This window comes from Saccostrea echinata, unplaced genomic scaffold (assembly GCF_033153115.1).
Source record: "Saccostrea echinata isolate AGI-Se365-2 ecotype Australia unplaced genomic scaffold, CSIRO_AGI_Sech_v1 ptg000009l, whole genome shotgun sequence".
Taxonomy (NCBI): domain Eukaryota; kingdom Metazoa; phylum Mollusca; class Bivalvia; order Ostreida; family Ostreidae; genus Saccostrea; species Saccostrea echinata.
The window spans coordinates 25,495,904-25,516,062 of NW_026889758.1; the positions used below are offsets into that span (position 1 = coordinate 25,495,904).

Consider the following 20,159-nt stretch of genomic DNA (forward strand, 5'->3'; position numbering starts at 1 on the left):
GGGTAGTTATGATGAGGAAGAGTGCCTCTTCCAAAATTGTGAATTTCATGGCTCCTGGGTCAGGGGTTCTGGTGTTAGGGTGGGGCTCTGTTGATTATATATTGAAAATGTGTTAAGTCTTTGAAAATCTTCTCCTCTGCTCCTGGGTATTATGCCGATGATATAAGTACATAGCTATGATGAGGAAGGGTGCCTCTTCCAAAATTTTGAATTTCATGGCCCCTTGGACAAGGGTTCTGTTGTTGGGGCAGGGGTCTTGATTATATAGTGAAAATGCATTAATTCTTTGAAAATTTTCTCCTCTGCTCTTAGGTATAGGTTATTATGCCGATGATCTAAGTACAAAGGTTATGATGAGGAAGGGTGCTTCTTCCAGAATTGTGAATTTCAAGGCCCATGGGTCAGGGTTATCGTTGGTCAGTGGGGGTGGGGTGGAGCTCAAATGACTATATGTTGAAAATAAATTCATGCATTGAAATCTGCTCATTGGTATTAATCAAACATTTATGATGAGCAAGGGTGCCTTTTCCAAAATTGTGACATGTTTGGCCCCAGGATCAGGGGTTCTTGTGTGTGTGTGTGGGGGGGGGGGGGGGGGCACTACTGATTATATAGTGGAAATGCATTTTTTTTTCTTCCTTTGCTCTGCCTCTGGGTATTAAGTAATCAAACTAAGCATGCTAAGTGTATAGTTATGATGAGCAATTGTGCCTCTTTCAAAATTGTGAATTTCATGGCCTCTGGTTTAAAATATGAACCAAATTCAATTGTTGGAAAGTTGTTACATGATACTCAGGTGACCTATAAGCCCCGTGGGCCTCTTGTATTTATTTATTATTGGAATTTTTTTTTTTAAATCTAAATAAATTTGTTCTCAAATATTCCTTAAAAGTTGGCTTTTTTGCAGGGTATCCTATGTGCTGGTTTCAGAGTTATGTTTCCATGTATGTTAATTCTATTTAATGTATTTTTACAGTGTAAGGATTTAAATTCCTTTAAAATATTTTGGAATATACTAGTATGTTTTTGATACTGTGGAGGCATCTCCTTTAATCCTGCACTGCGTACTAGAATAGTTTAAGTGAGGTCATTAGAATTAACTCAGATCTTCTAAACTTCTATACCCTTTGCAATTAGAGCCATCAATTTGATAAACTGTGAAAACTGAGTGTAATGAAATCAAATCGGTTGTATTTATGAAAACACTAGATCAAGTTAAATGATAATTAAAATGGGAACATGTGTAAGTATTCGTTTATGAACATAATAAAATTTCTTTTCTGCATTTGTCTCTATATCTGAGTTACGGAATAACAATTTTACTAAATGATATTCGCATCATTCAATGATTAACTGGTTATCTGGATACTCGTTGACAACACTATAAAAAATCCATTGTTTTTGACTAAATAATCATTATTTAGAATGTCAGATATATGATACTTAAATGGCTGTTTCAATATGGGTATTGTAGAACCTTGTATTGTCACACATTCATTTAACTGAAATTGTTGCAGCCCTAGTGCACAGACAAATAACAAGGATGAAAGCATTACCTCCTGATATTTTTGAGGAGTTTATACTGAAATGCCATATTTTTGCAGGAATTAATAAGTTTCTCTATACATTTTGTCATACTCCTTTATACATGTTACATTTTCTGCAGGTAACCCTAGAGAATTCTGAGGAGTGTATAGGAATACAAGATAAACAGCATCTTGTCTTTTTCCCCAGTGTGTTTGACCCTATTGACTGTCAACTAGCCAAACTAGGACTTCTTAATTTCTGCTTTCCATCCCTGATCAAAGAGGACAATGGTAAATTTAAAACAACTGACTGCAAGTGGTTGAATATTTTATTTGCACAGTTGACAAAAGTGTTCAATTCAGAGAGCAGGTGACACTTTATTGATAATGTCATTGGGAAACTAATTGCTCAGTTTAGCTGATATGAAATAACTAAAGTCTGTAGGAACATATTACCATATATACTCGCCTATAAGTCGTTTTTTTTGGGAGTTAAACTTTGGCTCAAAACTCTTTATCCAACTTATACGCGAGTTATAAAAAGATTGGTATTTTAGCAGGTCAATCCCTCTAATTTAAGCTTAAAAAATACAACCAACTTATAGGCGGACCGACTTGTAGGCGAGTATATACGGTAATCATTCACATGTACTTACAGTGGTTATTCTCATGATGTAAATGTACATACATGTTTGATTTTGATCATCTTGTTGCATAATAATCAGATAAAAGAGATTGTTTTGCTATACAATATGAGTTATATGGATTTGTTTGTAGGCCAGGCTGCAGCCATGCTGCTAGCTGGAGTAGGATATCTACATAAAATGGTGTGGCATACAGGAAGTCAGCGAGCTGCTAAAGCACTGTTCCGAGCTCTGTTTTCTATGTATCGACGTCACTGTAGCAAGTCTTTCTCTCAAGATATAAACAGGTCATTTCCATGTAAATGGAAGAAATTTCAGATTGATGTGTACCTAATAGATTTATTAAGACAAGAGTTGATATTGAACCCAGAAAGAGGTTATTTATTTTAGATGAATTATGAAAAATAAAGAGAATTCAAAAATTCATACTTAATATAATGTACCGGTGTCATATAATATATTGAACCCCGCGATATTTTGAACCCGGGTTCAAAATATCGCTGCGAAATATTGAACCCCCCTATAAAATATTGATCCCGGGGTTCAAAATATTATGGTCATAATATTTTGAACCCGGGGTTCAATATATTATAGTCTTAGGGCCATAATATTTTGAACCCGGGGTTCAATATATTATAGCCTTAGGGCCATAATATTTTGAACCCCGGGTTCAATATATTATGGCCTTGTGGTCATAATATTTTGAACCCCGGGTTCATTATATTATAGCATTATGGCCATAATATTTTGAACCCCATTACATTCTCTGTTTCAAGCATAGGGGTTTCTGAGATTATGGCGTTGAAGTGTTGTACGTACCTCCTAATTTTAATTTTTTTTTTTTTGGTAGGTTGGGGTGGAGGTTTAAGCTAGGATTTATGGATGTAAAATGTTGTACCCCCTATTAGACATATATGTGTATAGGAGGGTGTTTAAAAATTATTGACCTAAAATAATTTTTGAATGGTAAGAGGGGGTTCAAGATTTTATGGTAGTGAAATGTTCCAACACCCACAACATTTTATAAGGGGTTGAAAATATTGTGACTGTGAAGTATTGAACCTCCATTTAAATACTACTATGGAAAAGGAAGTGAAAGTATTTAACACCCGTCTCCCACACACTCACTTTGATTTATTTGTTAGATCTCAAGGGTTGGGTATCTCTATATTAATTTTTTTTTTTAATAATGTGCAATACCTAAAGAAGTGAGAGTAAAATAATATAACCAAAATACTGAAGTCTGAAATTGTCACCAGGAATTTAAAAATAATTGTCTTTTACCATCAAACCTCAAATAACTAAAATAACTTGATATGTCTGATGGAAAAACAATTATGAGATATTTATTTCTTTGTCTTTTATTCCATCCCATAAGGTATTTATTTACTTTCTTTGATTTAATTTTTTTTTTTTTGTATAATTTACAATTTGAAAAAAGAAAATTCAAGGAGCAATGTAGTATCTCTCCCTTGAGGAGGTAACAGGGATATAGCACCTGTGTATTGTGTGTACACAAGGAGGTGTCATTGGAGGTCAACAATACCCACTGTCTATTGTTTCCCCTTGATGGTTTCTGTATTATCACTATACAAGTGTTTAGAGAGTGTACAAATTGAGTAGTCCAGTTTGAGGGGTGTAATATAATATCTTGAACCCCCCTCCTAAATTAAAAGGGTAGGGGGACTCGATATTTTATGGTCATAATATCTTGAACCCCCTCCCTCTTAAAATAAAAGGGTAAGGGACTCAATATTTTATGGTCATAATATCTTGAACCCCCCTCCCTCTTAAATTAAAAGGGAATGGGACTCAATATTTTATGGCCATAATATCTTGAACCCCATCCCTCTTAAATTAAAAGGGTAGGGGGACTCAACATTTTATGGTCATAATATCTTGCATCCCCTCCCTCTTAAATTAAAAGGGTAGGGGGACTCGATATTTTATGGTCATAATATCTTGAACCCCCCTCCCTCTTAAATTAAAAGGGTAGGGGACTCAATATTTTTTGGCAATAATATCTTGACCCCCCCCCCCTCTTAAATTAAAAAGGAAGGGGACTCAATATTTTATGGCCATAATATCTTGAACCCCCTCCCTCTTGAAATAAAAGGGTAGAGGACTCGATATCTTATGGCCATAATATCTTAAACCCCCTCCCTCTTAAATAAAAAGGGTAGGGGGACTCGATATTTTATGGTCATAATATCTTGAACCCCTCTCCCTCTTAAATTATTAGGATAGGGGGACTCGATATTTTATGGCCATAATATCTTGAACCCCTCCCTCTTAAATTAAAAGGGTAGGGGGACTCAATATTTTATGGTCATAATATCTTGAACCCCCTCCCTTTTAAATTAAAAGGGTAGGGGGACTCAATATTTTATGGCCATAATATCTTGAACCCCCTCCTAAATTAAAAGGGTAGGGGGACTCGATATTTTATGGTCATAATATAATGAACCCCCTCCCTCTTAAAATAAAAGGGTAAGGGACTCAATATTTTATGGTCATAATATCTTGAACCCCCCTCCCTCTTAAATTAAAAGGGAATGGGACTCAATATATTTTATGGCCATAATATCTTGAACCCCCCTCCCTCTTAAAATAAAAGGGTAGGGGACTCAATATTTTATGGTCATAATATCTTGAACCCCCTCCAACTTAAATTAAAATGGTAGGGGGACTTGATATTTTATGGTCATAATATCTTGAACCCCCTCCCTCTTCAATTAAAAGGGTAGGGGGACTTGATATTTTATGGCCATAATATCTTGAACCCCCCTCCCTCTTAAATTAAAACGGTAGGGGACTCAATATTTTATGGCCATAATATCTTGAACCCCCTCCCTCTTCAATTAAAAGGGTAGGGGAACTCGATATTTTATGGCCATAATATCTTGAACCCCCCTCCCTCTTAAATTAAAACGGTAGGGGACTCAATAGTTTATGGCCATAATATCTTGAACCCCCTCCCTCTTCAATTAAAATGGTAGGGGGACTCGATATTTTATGGCCATAATATCTTGAACCCCCCTCCCTCTTAAATTAAAACGGTAGGGGACTCAATATTTTATGGTCATAATATCTTGAACCCCCCTCCCTCTTAAATTAAAAGGGTAGGGGGACTCAATATTTTATGGTCATAATATCTTGAACCCCATCCCTCTTAAATTAAAAGGGTAGGGGGACTCAATATTTTATGGTCATAATATCTTGAACCTCCCTCCCTCTTAAAATAAAAGGGTAGGGGACTCAATATATTATGGTCATAATATCTTGAACCCACTGGGTTCAATATTTTATAAGGGGGTTCATTATATCGCAGCGAAAATATGAACCCGGGTTCAAATTTTATGCGATATATTGAACCCGGGTTCAATATATCGCGGTATCAAAATATTATGCTACACCGGTAGTTTTCAGTTGTAAAATATGTGTTTGCTTTAATCAATTACAATGTATAAGTAGACTCTGGTAATTACAGGTTTTTGAGAGGTTTGATATCTGGATTTCCCTTCTTCATTCCCCAAGCCCTGGATTTTATAGAGAGTCTAAGGGAGATGACTCCTGACAGGTATTGAATCAGAGTTTGTGAGTACTAAAGCAATTTCAATGTTTTCACAACTTAATTAATTGGTTCAGAAATTTTGAGCTCCTTCTGTTGTGTTAGGGAGACTCAAGGTCAAAGACTTGGGACAGTGTCTAAAATTTTGCAATGTACGAAATATAAAGATAACGAAAAGTATGAGACTCAGAAGTCTATTAAAACAAGTGAGCAGAGCAAACACAGAATTCTAAAAACATCAGAGGTGGGATCAGGTGCCATAGAGGAGTAATCCCTGTTGACCGGTCACACCCACAGTGTGTTCCATGTCCTGATCAGTTAAACAGAAAAATCTGTGGAGAATTCAGTGTGAAAATAATGGCCAAACAATTTGTATGAAAAGTGTGAGTCAACGTTTGACTTAGCAATAGATTTTACTTGCCAACAAGGTCATTACATCGACCATAGAATTTGTGAAATGTTGACTTTAAATGAGACTGCTGATATCCTTATATCATGAACTTATTTGTCAATAGCTTGCCTCATTCTAGAAATTGTTAATATGTAGATAATGCTCTTGCATATAGAATCAACTGGGAAACTTGGAGTCAGTATGCAGATGATAATGGTATGTTGCTGCATGAATAAGGGAAGTTGGCGATAGAAATGTTGAAATCATTAAATGTATCATAAAGTTTAGTTGTAAGTTTGCCATCAATCTTTCTCTAGTAAAATATCCAAATATGAAACAGATGTGTTAGCCTCTGTGGTGTCTTTATTTCAAGTTAAAAAGGATACATTGAATCAATATAGGGATGAAAATGAATATTGTTTATTGAAAAAATGTTGTCGATATATCTGAATGTCAAATTGAAAGCCACAGCAAGATACTTTTCCTTTCCATGTAGAAGTCTTTTGAATAAATTGTGCTTTAAATGAATACAAAAACAGGTCTGCTAATAAAGGACACAATTATATGTAGCACCCATTTGAATTCCAACAGATTGTCTCAAAAACCACATAGAAATTGTCAATCAAAATTTCAAGCATCTTTTTAATAAACTTGGGGTACTGTTGTGTAGAATCAGAGTGCTTTTTAACAAAATAAGTTTGCAGATGACTAATGACAAGGTATGAAATTTACGTGTTCCATTTTTTTAGCTCGTCAGTCCATCTATCCGTCTGTAAACTTCACATTTTTGACTTCTTCTCAAGAACCACTGGGCCAAAGTTCAAAGTTTTGTATGGAACTATAAAGAAAAAAAAAATTCAAAAATCTTTTAAAGAAACTCAATAAAACCATTACTTTGCAAAAATGTCAAAGTTTTGTAGATTTAATTTTTTTTCTTCAAATTATGGACCCCAGGTTAGAGTTGGCTAAAATCAAGATCCAATTTAACATAATGCATGTATGCAGGAAAAGAATTTTCTTCTCTATAACTTGCAAGGCAAGAGTTAGGGTAATGCCATAATATGGGGTCTCAATTTTTCATGGGAATATAAAAACAGCAGATGCTCAGGTGAGCATTTTGGCCCATGGGCCTCTTGTATTGAAGAAACAGTTGTCTATGATGTCAAAAAGCCTGGTCTTTAATTTATTATGAATGGTTGTACAAACTGTTGAAAAGTCATACATTTTGATGCTATTGATTATGGTAAAATTTTATGATTTCAAATTTTCTAAAAGTTCCTTGGAGTTTTTAAGTATCCACATCTGATTAACACCACTTTTCGAATATGTTGTACAGTAATCCTGAAGTTTCTTCTTCACTGCTATTAGTGTTAATATTTTTGTGAGGAGTAAAGAAAGAGGCTTGGTAGAACATTTGTTAGAACCTCTATCTCTGTAAGGATTTTTACATGTACGTATCTGTAGGTCAGGAATCCGGTATAGGTATAGTAATTCAAATTCAATTTGTTGTTGGAAATATTAAAAAAATATTTTTAAATCTGACATATGATTTTGAAAAAGAACAAGGTACGGTTTCAATACAAATCTGGCCCTGTATTTTTCTAAAATTTAGAAGTGATGTAAGAAATCAAAATTAATCCTTTCTGAATTATTGAAATTCCATGCAGTAAAAACGTACAAATAGTTTTTCCAATATGACCTCCTAAATGCTAATTGTGACGTCATGAACTTGTGCATTTTCCCGTATTTTCTTTTAAAGTTGCAGAAGACATTAATTTTCAGTGGAATTTTCTTTCAGAAAACATACAGCCCATGCATCGCCCACAAAGATTTTGAGATATGTGATTTTTCAAAGCATTTTACACAATATATCTAAAACTTGAAGTGGGCGAGGGCTGCGGACACCATTTTCTGAAGGAATATAAGCACAGAAATGAGTCATTTTGAGGCTTTTCTGCATAAAATCTAGAAATGTACCAAATTAATGACATCATATTTCTAGAATGGTCTTCCTTCATGCTGTATTCTTTAATGATTTATCATATTCATCTACTCAACTCATGTTATAGCCAATTTCATAACTTTTTTAGAACATTAAATTTTTAGGGCACAATAAAGCCCAAACCGTACCTTCTTCTTTCCTCCATAGAATTGGGACTTTGAGTAAAAGTTGAATTAATTTACCATCTGTAGATTATTGTAAAGTTTTCCTTATAAACTTGCTACAGTGTACCAATAATTTAATTTATGCATTTTCATAATTTATTGCTGTTGTTGGTGAATTTAAACTTTAAATTTGTCCCTTGATTCGAAAGTCCTAAAGGTTGTTTTATTAGGTCACCTGAGTCACTCAGGTGATCTATTGCTATCGGTTTTCGTCCGTCGTCATGCGTTAACTTTTGAACATTTTTAACTTCTTCTCCAGAACCGCTCAACCAATTTCAACCAAACTTTGGTATATAGCATCTATGGGTGAAGGGGAACAAAAATTATGAATTTCATGGTCCCTGCCCCCTGGGGCCTGAGGGGTGGGGCTAAAACCACCAAAATTAATGCAATCTTTAAAATTCTTTTTCTTTACTCCTGGACATCAAGCAGTCAAACTGTTGGCATGATTGTAATAAGCATTGAGCCCTCTACCAAAATTGTGAAATTCATGGCCCCAGGGTCAGGGGTTCTGGTGCTAGGGCAGGGCTATATAGATCATGTAGTGATAGTGCATTATTTCTTTGAAAATCTTCTTCTCTGCTGCTGGGTATCAAATAAACTAACTAAGTACATAGTTATGAAGAGCAAGAGTGCCTCTTCCAAAATTGTGAATTTCATGGCTCCAGGGTCAGGGGTTCTGGTTTTAGGGCAGGGCTCTATTGATTATATAGTGAAAATGCATTAATTCTTTGAAAATCTTCTTCTCTGTTCCTGGGTATTAAATAAACTAACCAAGTATATAGTTATGATGAGCAAGAGTGCCTCTTTCAAAATTATGAATTTCATGGCCCCAGGGTCAGGGGTTCTGATGTTAGGACGGGGCTCTATTAATTATATAGTGAAAATGCATTAATTCTTTGAAAATCTTCTGCTCTGCTCCTGGGTATTAAATAAAGTAACTAAGTACATAGTTATAATGAGCAAGAGTGCCTCTTCCAAAATTGTGAATTACATAGCCCCAGGGTCAGGGGTTCTGGTGTTAGGGCGGGGCTCTATTGATTATATAGTAAAAATGCATTAATTCTTTTAAAATCTTCTTCTCTGCTCCTTGGTATTAAATAAAGTAATTAATTACATAGTTATGATGAGCAAGAGTGCCTCTTCCAAAATTGTGAATTTCATGGCCCCAGGGTCAGGGGTTCTGGTGTTAGGGCAGGGCTCTATTGATTATATAGTAAAAATGCATTAATTCTTTAAAAATCTTCTTCTCTGCTCCTGGATAATAAATAAACTAACTAAGAACATAGATATGATGAGCATGGCTGCCTTTTCAGAAATTGTGAATTTCATGGCCCCTGGGTCAGGGGTTCAGGTGTTAGGGTGGGGCTCTATTGATTATTTGCATTAATTCTTTGAAAATCTTCTTCTCTGCTCCTGGGTATTAAATAAACAAACTTAATGCATAGTTATGATGAGCATGGTTGCCTCTTCCAAAATTGTGAATTAATTTCATGGCCCCTGGGTCAGGGGTGTTAGTGTCAGGGTGGGGCTCAATTGATATATATAATGAAAATGCATTATTTCTTTGAAAATCTTCTCTCTCCTGGATATTAAATAAACTAAGTATATAGTTATGATGAGCATGGCTGCCTCCTCAGAAATTGTGAATTTCTTGGCCCATGGGTGAAGGGTTCTGGTGTTAGGGCGGGGCTCTATTGATTATATAGGGAAAATGCATAAATTCTTTCAAAATCTTCTTCTCTGCTCCAGGGTAATATTCTAACAAAGAAAGTGCATGGTTATGATAAGGAAGAATGCCTCTTCCAAAATTTTGAAATTCATGGCCCCTGGGTCAGGGGTTCTGGTGAAGGGGGGGGGGGGCTCTATTGATTTTATAGTGAAAATGCATAATTTCTTTCAAAATATTTTTTCTATTACCGGTAATAAAGCAAAGAAACAGTGTATAGTTATGATGAGTAAAGTGCTTCTTCCAGAATTGTGAGTTCATGGCCCCTGGGTAAGATGTTCTGGTGTAAGGGGGGGGGGGCTTTATTTATTTAATAATATAGTGAACATGCATTTCTTTGAAAATCTTCTATGCTTCTGGGCATATTCAAGGCAAACAGAGTAAAAGTTTTAATATGCAAGGGTATTTTTACCAGAATTTTGAACACCTGGATTATTTAGTCAAGTGTTCTGGTCCTGGCCAGGGCTCTATGAACTTGTATTCTGCTGAGCAAAGTTATTCCCCTTTTCCATTCACCTTTGATAATTAATCACTGTAAATAATGTATTTGAAAGGTTGATAGAATAAGAGAATTATGCAAGAATATATATAGTATAATACAAAAAGTACTTTCATAGTTTTAATGATCAGGTAGACTTAGAAATAATAGATGAATAAAAGTGAGGCAAAAATAACTTATCTTTTTTAATCTTCTTCAAAGGCCAAGAGAGACCAATATGAGAAGTAGTAATTTGGGATTAAAAATAGACATTTTTTTAATAGACTGTGTGGTAATAGTGATAAATGGGGAACAGGTAGATTCTATACCAATTATTTTGTTGATGCGTATCATACTATTTTTCTTGCTTTTGGCCAACATAGCTTCATTTGTCAGTTTATGGATCCTCTAAATTGTTGTGTTGTACTCAGGTGACCATTAAGGCCATTGAGCCTCTTGTTTTATGCACAACTTTGATTTTATATTTTTTATTTTCTTAGCCCTGTGTACTTGGAAATCCTACGTCTCCTGCATCATCAGGTGATCAGTACTCCACAACAGCAGGCTGCTCAGTACTGCTATTTCTACCTCCAAGTTCTGAAGAGGGCATCACTACAACCAGAAATTTCACCGCAGGTAAAAATAACTAGAATGTTCTTAGGGTTCACAGTCATGTGCCCATGTGATGTTAATTGTCTTCACTTTTACTTAATGGCTAATAAGTACGACTTTCAGACCTAAGTCATTGTGAACTAATTACTGTATACTGGGTTATTTTCGCGCCATTTTATTTTCGCCCTTTTGCACTTGCAAACATTTTTGCCCCGTTTTAAATTTGCCCAGTCACCGTTCTGTTTAAGAAATTATACTGTGTACTCTGAATTCGCCCCGTTTTAAATTCGACCACTTGTGATTAGGGCGAAAGGGGCGAAAATAAAACGGGGGCGACAATTTCCCTGTATACAGTATACAGTCAAACCTGTATTAAGGATGTACAACACACCTACCCCAAAAATTTCCTGTCGTTTAATTTTTGCTATTTTTGTATATCTTATACATGACAATATCTGCTATGTGTATGTACATTTTGGTCAAAATCGTTCGAGCCGAATTTGGACAGGAAGTTCCTAAAGTTACCACCCTTTGGCTGATCAAGAGTACAACAAAATTTCAACCAACTTACAATAAAATCCCTTATTTTAAAATAATTAAGCTTAGCCTAGCTGTCAAAATTTGCTGAATAGTTCGTTTAACTATTAAACACACAAACAATGTGATTTTGTAGAGGTACCCTTTGATAAAAACGATTTTGAAGAATTTAAACTGAAAAACTATGGTTCATTTTTGCATTGAAAAATGCGGGATTTTCAAATGAAATATTTTTTTATGAAAAAATCTGTCGTTTAATTTTGAAAAAAAATAATCACTTCTTGTAACTGGTGATCAAAATGTTCTTAATAATTTTTTGAAATTTTTTTAAATGACGCGTTTTGAATTTATAACGGAAAATCTCCCCTCCCCCTCTCTCCATAAGTTACGTTTCTCACAGCGTCTTTCAGACTTGGGACGAAAGCAATGCTATGATTCTACAAATACAAATAAAAATTCCAAGCTGGAGAATATCTTTTACTTAAAAAATGTAATGTACATTATATTTATCACAAATATAAAAATTTACATCTTCATTTAAATGAAGATGAATAAGCAATTTCTGAAATTTTAAGACCCTCCCCCCTCAATTCTTCTCTGCAATGCAGGGCATTGGGGAAAAAAAAACAAACATCGGTTACGTCTGCATAATATATATAATTGGCATATTGAACTCCTAAAGTAATGTCCTTCATTCGTGTATACAGATTAAATATTGACTATTAATATTTTTTGTTATTCTAAATATTATTTTTTTATATTTATATTTAGTAAAACTATTTTTCTAAGAATTTTATGACCACTTGTCCAGTTTGGAGTTCATGCACACAGGTGCAGTTTCAAACCTTTATATGACTTCTACTTGCATTGAATATTATTTTTTAAGTGAACAAATAATGGTGTATGTACAACTCTCTTGTGATGAAAATGGACAATGTAAATGTATCTGTGTATTTGTGAGGAAAAATTTATAAACATAATTCTTCGGAAAACAGGAGGAATAACTCAGCTAAGGGGAGGAAAGACATACACCTGCTACATTTTTAGAGTTGTTTCTCTGTGATCAGTGACCTTCTGAAAACGGTTACTCTTTTTATTTTTTTTTTTTTTCAAAGAAAAGAAAAGCATGAAAATGTTTATTATCATAATATGATAAAATTTAAACATACCGGTAATATTTATTCTCAATGTTATGCGGCTGATTGTAACAGGTAAAAGCAATTTAGAGTAGCATTAACATTTTTAGATTAAAAAAATGCCTTTGTGTATATCATAAATACAATGTTAAAGAATTTTATAAAATTAACTAAATTTAAATTAAAGAAGTTTAAGGAACCTGTCTTTTTTCTTCTTTTTTAAGGAGGGAGGATTTATTGTAATTGCGCAAATGATCAAGGAAAGGATTTGGTATTCCTAAAGAAATCACAATAAAATCCTTTTTTTACATTAATTACATCAGGATCGTATCGCTCGTCATTTTGACGCTTCGTAATTAACGTCAAATTTAACGTTATGTTAAACGTTTTATTGAAATCGCAAGAGTTATCTCCCCCAGTGTGTTGTACGTCTTTAAGTGACCTAAGAAAAGCTAAAATGGTCACACAGCAGGAAAACATATTCTAGTTTTCTCGTCCATCATCATAGTTTGAATTATTTTTGCTTTTCTTAATAACTATAATTTATAAAATAAATATTTGTCAATACAAATTGTTTTTATTTATTTACTCAGGAGACCTATTGTTATCTTGTTTGCATCAAACATTTTCAGCTTCTTCACTGGAACCAATGAACCAATTTCAACTAATTTTGGCTTGTAGCATCTTTGAGTGAAGGGGAACAAAAATTGTGATTTCTTCTCCCCATCCCCCTGAGGTCTAAGAATTGGAACTAAAACCTTCAATCAAAATTAATGCAATCTTAAAAAAAATCTTCTTCACTCCTGGACATCAAACAGTTAGACTGTTGTCATGATTATAATAAACATTGAGCCCTCTACCAAAATTGTAAAATTTCATGGCCCAGGGTCAAAAATTCTAGAGTAAGGGTGGGGCTCTAATGGTCATATAGTGAAAATTCATACATTCTTTAAAAATTTTCTCTCCCCTTATATACCGTATAAGTTGAATTTTTAGCGAGAGGAAGATTAAGTGATTTGTCCCCAAAAATTGGTATATATTTTTAGAGAGAAGTAATTTTAGCAATTTTTAATGTCAAGAAAGATAGCTAACACAACCGATACAGAATAAATTGTCAGTGATATTCAATTTTAGCAATCTCAAAACCCTTGCTAATAATGCCAAAATAGAATCCTTGCTAAAAATTCTGCTCATACGGTATTTACAAGATAAACTAGGTGCATGGTTATGATGAGCAAGGGTGTCTCTTCCAAAAGTGTAAAATTTGTAGCTCAGGATCAGGGGCTCTGGTGTTTTTTTGGGGGGGGGGGGGGGGGGTGGCAAGATCTGTTGATTATTTAGTGAAAATGCATTATTTCTTTGAAGATCTTCTCTGCTTCTTGAGTATTAAGCAAACAAACTAGGTTTACTAGTTCTCAAGCACTGTTTTGTTTAGTTAACATGATGAGTGTACCTAATGGAGGCAAAGAAATAGATCTACTTCAAGATTTGTTACGGATATAAGACTACTGTAAATCACTATTTATTTGCAATAACTTTATTTTCACGTAATTACACGAGACAGTGTCCTTGCGAAAATTTCATTCTCACAGTTATTAGTATTCCTGAAGATTATACTGAGGAATGTAATCCACAATTTGTGAAAAATTTATCTTCAAGTTGTTAAAGAGTCGATGACTATCTCTCAAAAATAAGGTTTTGCAAAAATTAAATCATATACAGTAATTATTTTGTTGATCTCTGATCATCCTATTTCTCTTGCTTTTGGGCAACATAGCTTCATGTATCAGTTTATTTTGTTTTATTTTATACTTCTGTGGATCCCTTACAGTGTTATTTTATACTCAGGTGAACGTTAAGGCCCTAGGACCTCTTTAAAAAAGAAATGTTTGGTGGAAGGACATGTAAAAGAACATATACATAAGTTTATGTAAAGAAAAAATTGCAAACACTGTACATATTCTACAGATTTGATGTTTACACTTACATGTGCTATTCTTTACATGAATTGCTATGTACAGGTTTAAGGAGCCTCTTTTCAGAAATATTTTACATTAATGACAACAGATTTTGTGCTTGTATGATTAAATATTATGCATTGCATTGTATGTTGTAGGGCACTGTCCGGTTTTTGTCATATTTAGCAGAGAATTCTTTAAGTATTGATGAAGGAAGTTGGAGATTAGGAATTGCCATCCTTTCAGTCTGTCAGAATATCTTAGTTTGTCATGGAACCAGGGACTTGTATGTTGGTAAGTAATTACTCTCTTTCTGTGTATTTTATAGAAGGTGTGCTCTCTTCACAATGTCACCCAGTTGATTCACTGGAGTAAGAAGAGTTTAAATTTTATACCAGACATGGAAGTAAGGAAATGCTTATTAAGTAATATGCTCAATGTGCAATTTGCTGGATGTTAAAATTGTCTTGGTCAACATCCTGTACATGTATTAATTAAAAATAATTCCTTCCTTTCCAAAAGTCATCTGTACAGATTTAAGCATGCTTAATTTTGACTTTCTATCCCATACTCTAACAAACATATTGCCTAATTTTTCATCCTTTTATGTTAGACTTATGAATGTTTATTAAGAAGAAATCATTTCAGTAATGGAGAGATGTTTGACTGTTTTAGACATAGGTGACTTGCTGTTTTACCTGATGACTAACTACAGAGACACTGACATCAAAGATAAAGCCAGATTTTATTATATGTTGATCACCTCATGTACAGATGAAAAGGCAAGTGTATACTTGTGCATCATAATTTCTCTTTTAACAAAACCATGAAACAGTATCTTCAATTTTATTTCAAATTGTTATTTTATTTATTCTGACATGTTTATTTTAGCAGTTAGATAATTTAAAAAATGATCTGAATGTTGAATCTTAAAAAATGCACTTTATAAAAAATGTTTTTAGATATGCATGATTATACAACCTACTACAGACTCTCAGTTTTTTCATCATGAAGCCATTTCTAATTTACTGCCAAATAACAAAGCTAGGGGTCACAGTGATGTGAAAGAGCTTGAAAAGTCTATTTTTTGTCTAGAAAAGTAAGTCTTTAACTGCTGTTAAATAATATTAAAAGTTTAGTAATTTTTTTTGTTGGGTTTATACAGCTAGATGGAACATGATTTAACTAATTCATAAATTGTCAGTTGTTCATCATTTTAAAACAACTGAGAAGCTAATCATAAACCATATGTAAATATGTGTTTGTTTGCAGATTAAAGGTTCAGGCAGAAACTTTTCCAGATAATGATTATAAAGATTCAGATAATGAAAGTACTTGTAAGTACATGTACCTATTTTTTGACATTTCCTTTACAGTATGAGAAACAGAAAGTATTTCTTATGTCTGTTCCATAAATAGCCAGTCTTATACTGTAATGTTTCTTGGGTTCAAAGATTTAGTTCCTCTGTCTGAGCTATTAAAGGAATAAATCAAATAGTCATTAAAGTAGCTAAGTAAACAACTTTCACCAACAGAGCAATAAAACAATAAAGTCTTGAAAACTTTATAAAGGCAGGTAAGACTTGTTAATCAAGTTTTATTAGAGAGGTTAAGCAAATGACCGTGTACGTCTACGTGTACGTGTAGCTAGGGAAATCCCCATATTTACTGCGATTTACGTCATTAGTTTTGCATACCGCGTAATTCTACAAGCTGTGCACAACACGTGAATTCACAAGTACACGGAGGTAAGAACTTGTAGCTTCTTAAACTCTAATAATGGAATTTTTTTTTCATGTGGTGTTTGTTGTGATGTTGAGAATTTATTACGTACATCTGTGTACCTTTTTTGATCAAAGTAATAGAAATATTTGACAAAATTGGATTGTAAAGTGACATGTTGAAATGACGTCATTTCGAATGATATGAGAAAAATTCCAACGTGTCAGTTGAAGAATCAATATGATATATGTTACTACATTCATTACTTTAAGAACTAATTATTATTGTATTTTTTATTGTTGGTACCCGTCTTGTTGAATTATGTCGATTCACGCATATTTAAGGGGCGCGGGGGGGGGGGGGGGGGGGGGGGGGGATTGAGACACATTATCTACTTTTATTTATTTTCATGTTTTCCCAAATGCTCAGAAGTATATTATTTATTTTAATCCATGTGAAATTGAAAAAGCGAAAAAAGGGGTTTCGCCCTCCAATATTCTTTTAAAGGGGGGGGGGGGGGTTACAGGGCTTAATTACCCCTGCATTCAGGTCCTGTAAAAAGGACCCTTTCCCAATTCAAAATTTCCCAAATACCATGCAGATTGCATTAATTAGTGCTTTTTATATTAAATAAAACGTGGAATTTTGAGACTTTGATGATGATGATAAGAAAATAGAAATAAAGATTTGAATACATGTATTGATTAAGGCATAAAACTTAAAAGATGCTCTTTAATCAACATTTTAACTTGATATCAGACATCAGTATTTCCAAGGTTTGCCACTTTTTCGATTAAAAATTCCCAACTGAAAGGGTACAGAACCCTGTACAAAAAAGGTCTATTAAACCCTGGGTTAGCACCAGTTGAGTTGATGGCCTAAATTCCAAACTTTATTTCCGGAAAATGGGGGTGAAGGTCCAGAATATTTATTTACAGAATATGCCCCCACCCCCCTCTGTAGAACCCAAATCCTCAATCACTAATACAATTTCTATGTTTATTTTAATACCTGTATTTCTTTCAATCTTCTTTGAAAATTAGGGGGAAATGAATATCGAGAGGAAAAAACAAATTCGGTTTAAAAGTGAGGATGACATCCGGCTTTTGAGGGAAATTGTCGCCAGTAATCCCATGAAAATCAAGAGCAAATGGGCAGAAATCGCTGCAACCCTGTCATCACCTGATTTTATTCTAGATGCTAGGAGAGTGAGAGAGCAGACACATCTACTCATTGATCAGCATAAGAGAGAAAACCGAGAGAATCTCAAAAGGTACACATCTCTCTATTTCTCTCTCTGAATAAATACTACACATATATTTTAGTTGGATCCGCTCTTTGTTTATGTTTTTAGTTACACAATATTGCGGGTGGACCAAAAATCTGATTTTATAATAAATTCAGACAGTTTGAAAACTCATTATTAAGTACTATTTTTAAGATCTGGTGTTGATGAAGAAATAACAGAAAAAACCACTTTACTTGATGAAGTACTGGAGTTGAAAGAAGAGGAAGAAAGGGGAAAGAAAGAAGAAAAAGAAAAGAAAGAAAAATCCGGGAACATGGGGAAAGAAATAAGAAAGAGAGCCTTAGAGTGTCTGACACCAAAGAAAGGTATGCACATGTAGTACACTACATACATTTACAACATACTTAGTAATAAAAATAGCTTTTTTGCATATGCGATTTACCTGATTGCAGAATTGCAGGGCTGATACAGATTTATATCTCCTTGTAGATTAAACCTTAAAAAACAGTACATATGGTAATACATCTATTTATAAAAAAAAATTGTTCGTATTCTCTTAATTTTAAATTACTGTTTTTGATACAATAGGCTACATGTCATTTGTCAGTGCATGACAGGCCCGTAGGAAGCAATTTTAGTTTGGGGGACACAGCCATACATTTTCAGTTTTTTTTGGGGGGATGGGGCACTATGAACTACCAAAAATTCCTTGACAAGCAAAAAATCATCAGACCTTTTAATTGAAGGGGCACAAGCAGAGCCATGTTTTCTATAGTATTCTATATATCGGCAAAATTATTCAATTGGGGGGGGGGGAGGGGGCACGCATGATTATTTATTTGTATTTTTCTCAAGTTCATGTGTGCTGTGTTTTATTACAAGCATGTAATAAACATACTAAAACATACCCTCAACCAATGTCAGCCCTCGGCCCTTCGGCCCACTAGCTGCGTCTCGAGCTGATACAAGATGTGATATGGAAATTAAAGGGTATATATTATTCTCTATGTATATCACGGTGTACATGATATTTTTGAAAATATTTTTACCATCATTATCTTGTAGTATATTTAATGTATGCATTCTCTAATAAATTCCGGTAATTTATTTGCAATTACAAGTAAATTACATGCTATAGATACAATCTACGTGTATTTAACCCCCCCCCCCCCCCCCCCCCCCCCCCGGTCTGTGTTGTAGAATATATTTGCTTCTTTCGAAATTTATTAATTTCAGATGATGAGTGTGGGGCACCAAAAAGGAAAAATTCCCAAACTTACCTCGTCGACTATTTAAAGGAAAAGACCGAGATGGAAATGAGAACAAAAAGCGAAGAAATGGAGTTCAAAAAGGAACAACTAAAATTGGAAAAGGCCAAATTTGATTTGGATAGACAAGAGAGGATGCAAAGGATGGAAATTGAAAAGCAAGAAAAACTTGCTTTTATTGATTTGTTAAAGAAATTAACAAAAGATAAATAACAAATAAACAAGTACATGTATTGTGATAATTCACATATGTTATAACTGAATAAATTATAAATGAATAAATTAAGACACATTTAAAATCTGTTCTGTTTAGTACCTTTGCACATAACCGCCTATTATCATGCATTCATACATGTATTTAGTAGTTGATGCACGTTTTAGGCCAAATACTCTTGTAGGGATGGCGGAGGTATACCAAAGAATGACCCGGTCTCGCTCCCATAGAGAATAGTGTGACAGTTAGTTAGGATTGATGCTACTCTGTAATACTTTCCAACAGGTTGTAAATACAGTTTTTGATTCTTCTTAAAATCAAGAAAAGCAAAGAGAGTTAAAATTTTGCTGAAAGTCCATTCTACACACACTCTCACTGCCGACATTCTTTTGTTAAAGCGCATCTGATTAGCTGAGATCACACCTCCCCGAAATGGGGGTATTAGGTAGGGTGATAATGGGTATGCGGGGTCACCGTAGAGGGAGTAGACATCATTATTTGCCTTTGTCATATATTGTTGCAGTTGATGCTCAACGTCGCTTTCTCGTAACATACCGGCATCATGACGTCGACCTTCAATTGGACCAAAGAGGTGCGCTATCATTCCATCAGGTGTCGTAATACACTGAAACTTAAGACCATGGACTCTCTTATGGCCATTAAACACCAACTGCTGATGAGATTGGGGTCTGCATATTGGCCTCACCGTTCCGTCTATAAAACCCCAGCAATTTAACAGCGGGGCTCCGCAGTTACTTATGGCTGTGGCCATTTCATCCAACTTTGCGTGCGACAACCAAGGCTGATTTAAACTCTCGAGTCTGTGTCTGTGGCTTGTATCAATGAAATTAAGGACTGTGTTAAAAATGTATGATAATTCAGCAGTTGATCTCCCAAATATATGCGAAAGGTCTTGTAATCTACTTGGGTACGCTAATCGGCGAATAAGAATACACAA

General features: G+C 34.4%; 2 protein-coding genes across 3 annotated transcripts in view; both read left to right on the forward strand.

Moving 5' to 3' along the window:
* The window catches only part of LOC133182102 (AP-5 complex subunit beta-1-like), a 41,334-nt gene that overhangs the window by 5,161 nt on the left and 16,014 nt on the right, over positions 1–20,159 (forward strand). For both annotated transcript variants that reach the window (XM_061316828.1, XM_061316829.1), the window contains exons 10-17: positions 1,667–1,817; positions 2,304–2,457; positions 5,661–5,750; positions 11,006–11,141; positions 14,907–15,042; positions 15,424–15,530; positions 15,711–15,847; positions 16,021–16,085. In XM_061316828.1, coding sequence (XP_061172812.1) covers positions 1,667–1,817; positions 2,304–2,457; positions 5,661–5,750; positions 11,006–11,141; positions 14,907–15,042; positions 15,424–15,530; positions 15,711–15,847; positions 16,021–16,085 — 976 coding nt within the window. The remainder of the gene's footprint in view (positions 1–1,666; positions 1,818–2,303; positions 2,458–5,660; positions 5,751–11,005; positions 11,142–14,906; positions 15,043–15,423; positions 15,531–15,710; positions 15,848–16,020; positions 16,086–20,159) is intronic.
* LOC133183513 (MAP7 domain-containing protein 2-like) lies at positions 17,520–19,209 on the forward strand. Its single transcript, XM_061318465.1, has 3 exons — positions 17,520–17,743; positions 17,912–18,084; positions 18,956–19,209. Exons 1-3 carry the CDS (start codon positions 17,520–17,522, stop codon positions 19,198–19,200), a joined length of 642 nt encoding a protein of 213 aa, XP_061174449.1. The 3' UTR covers positions 19,201–19,209.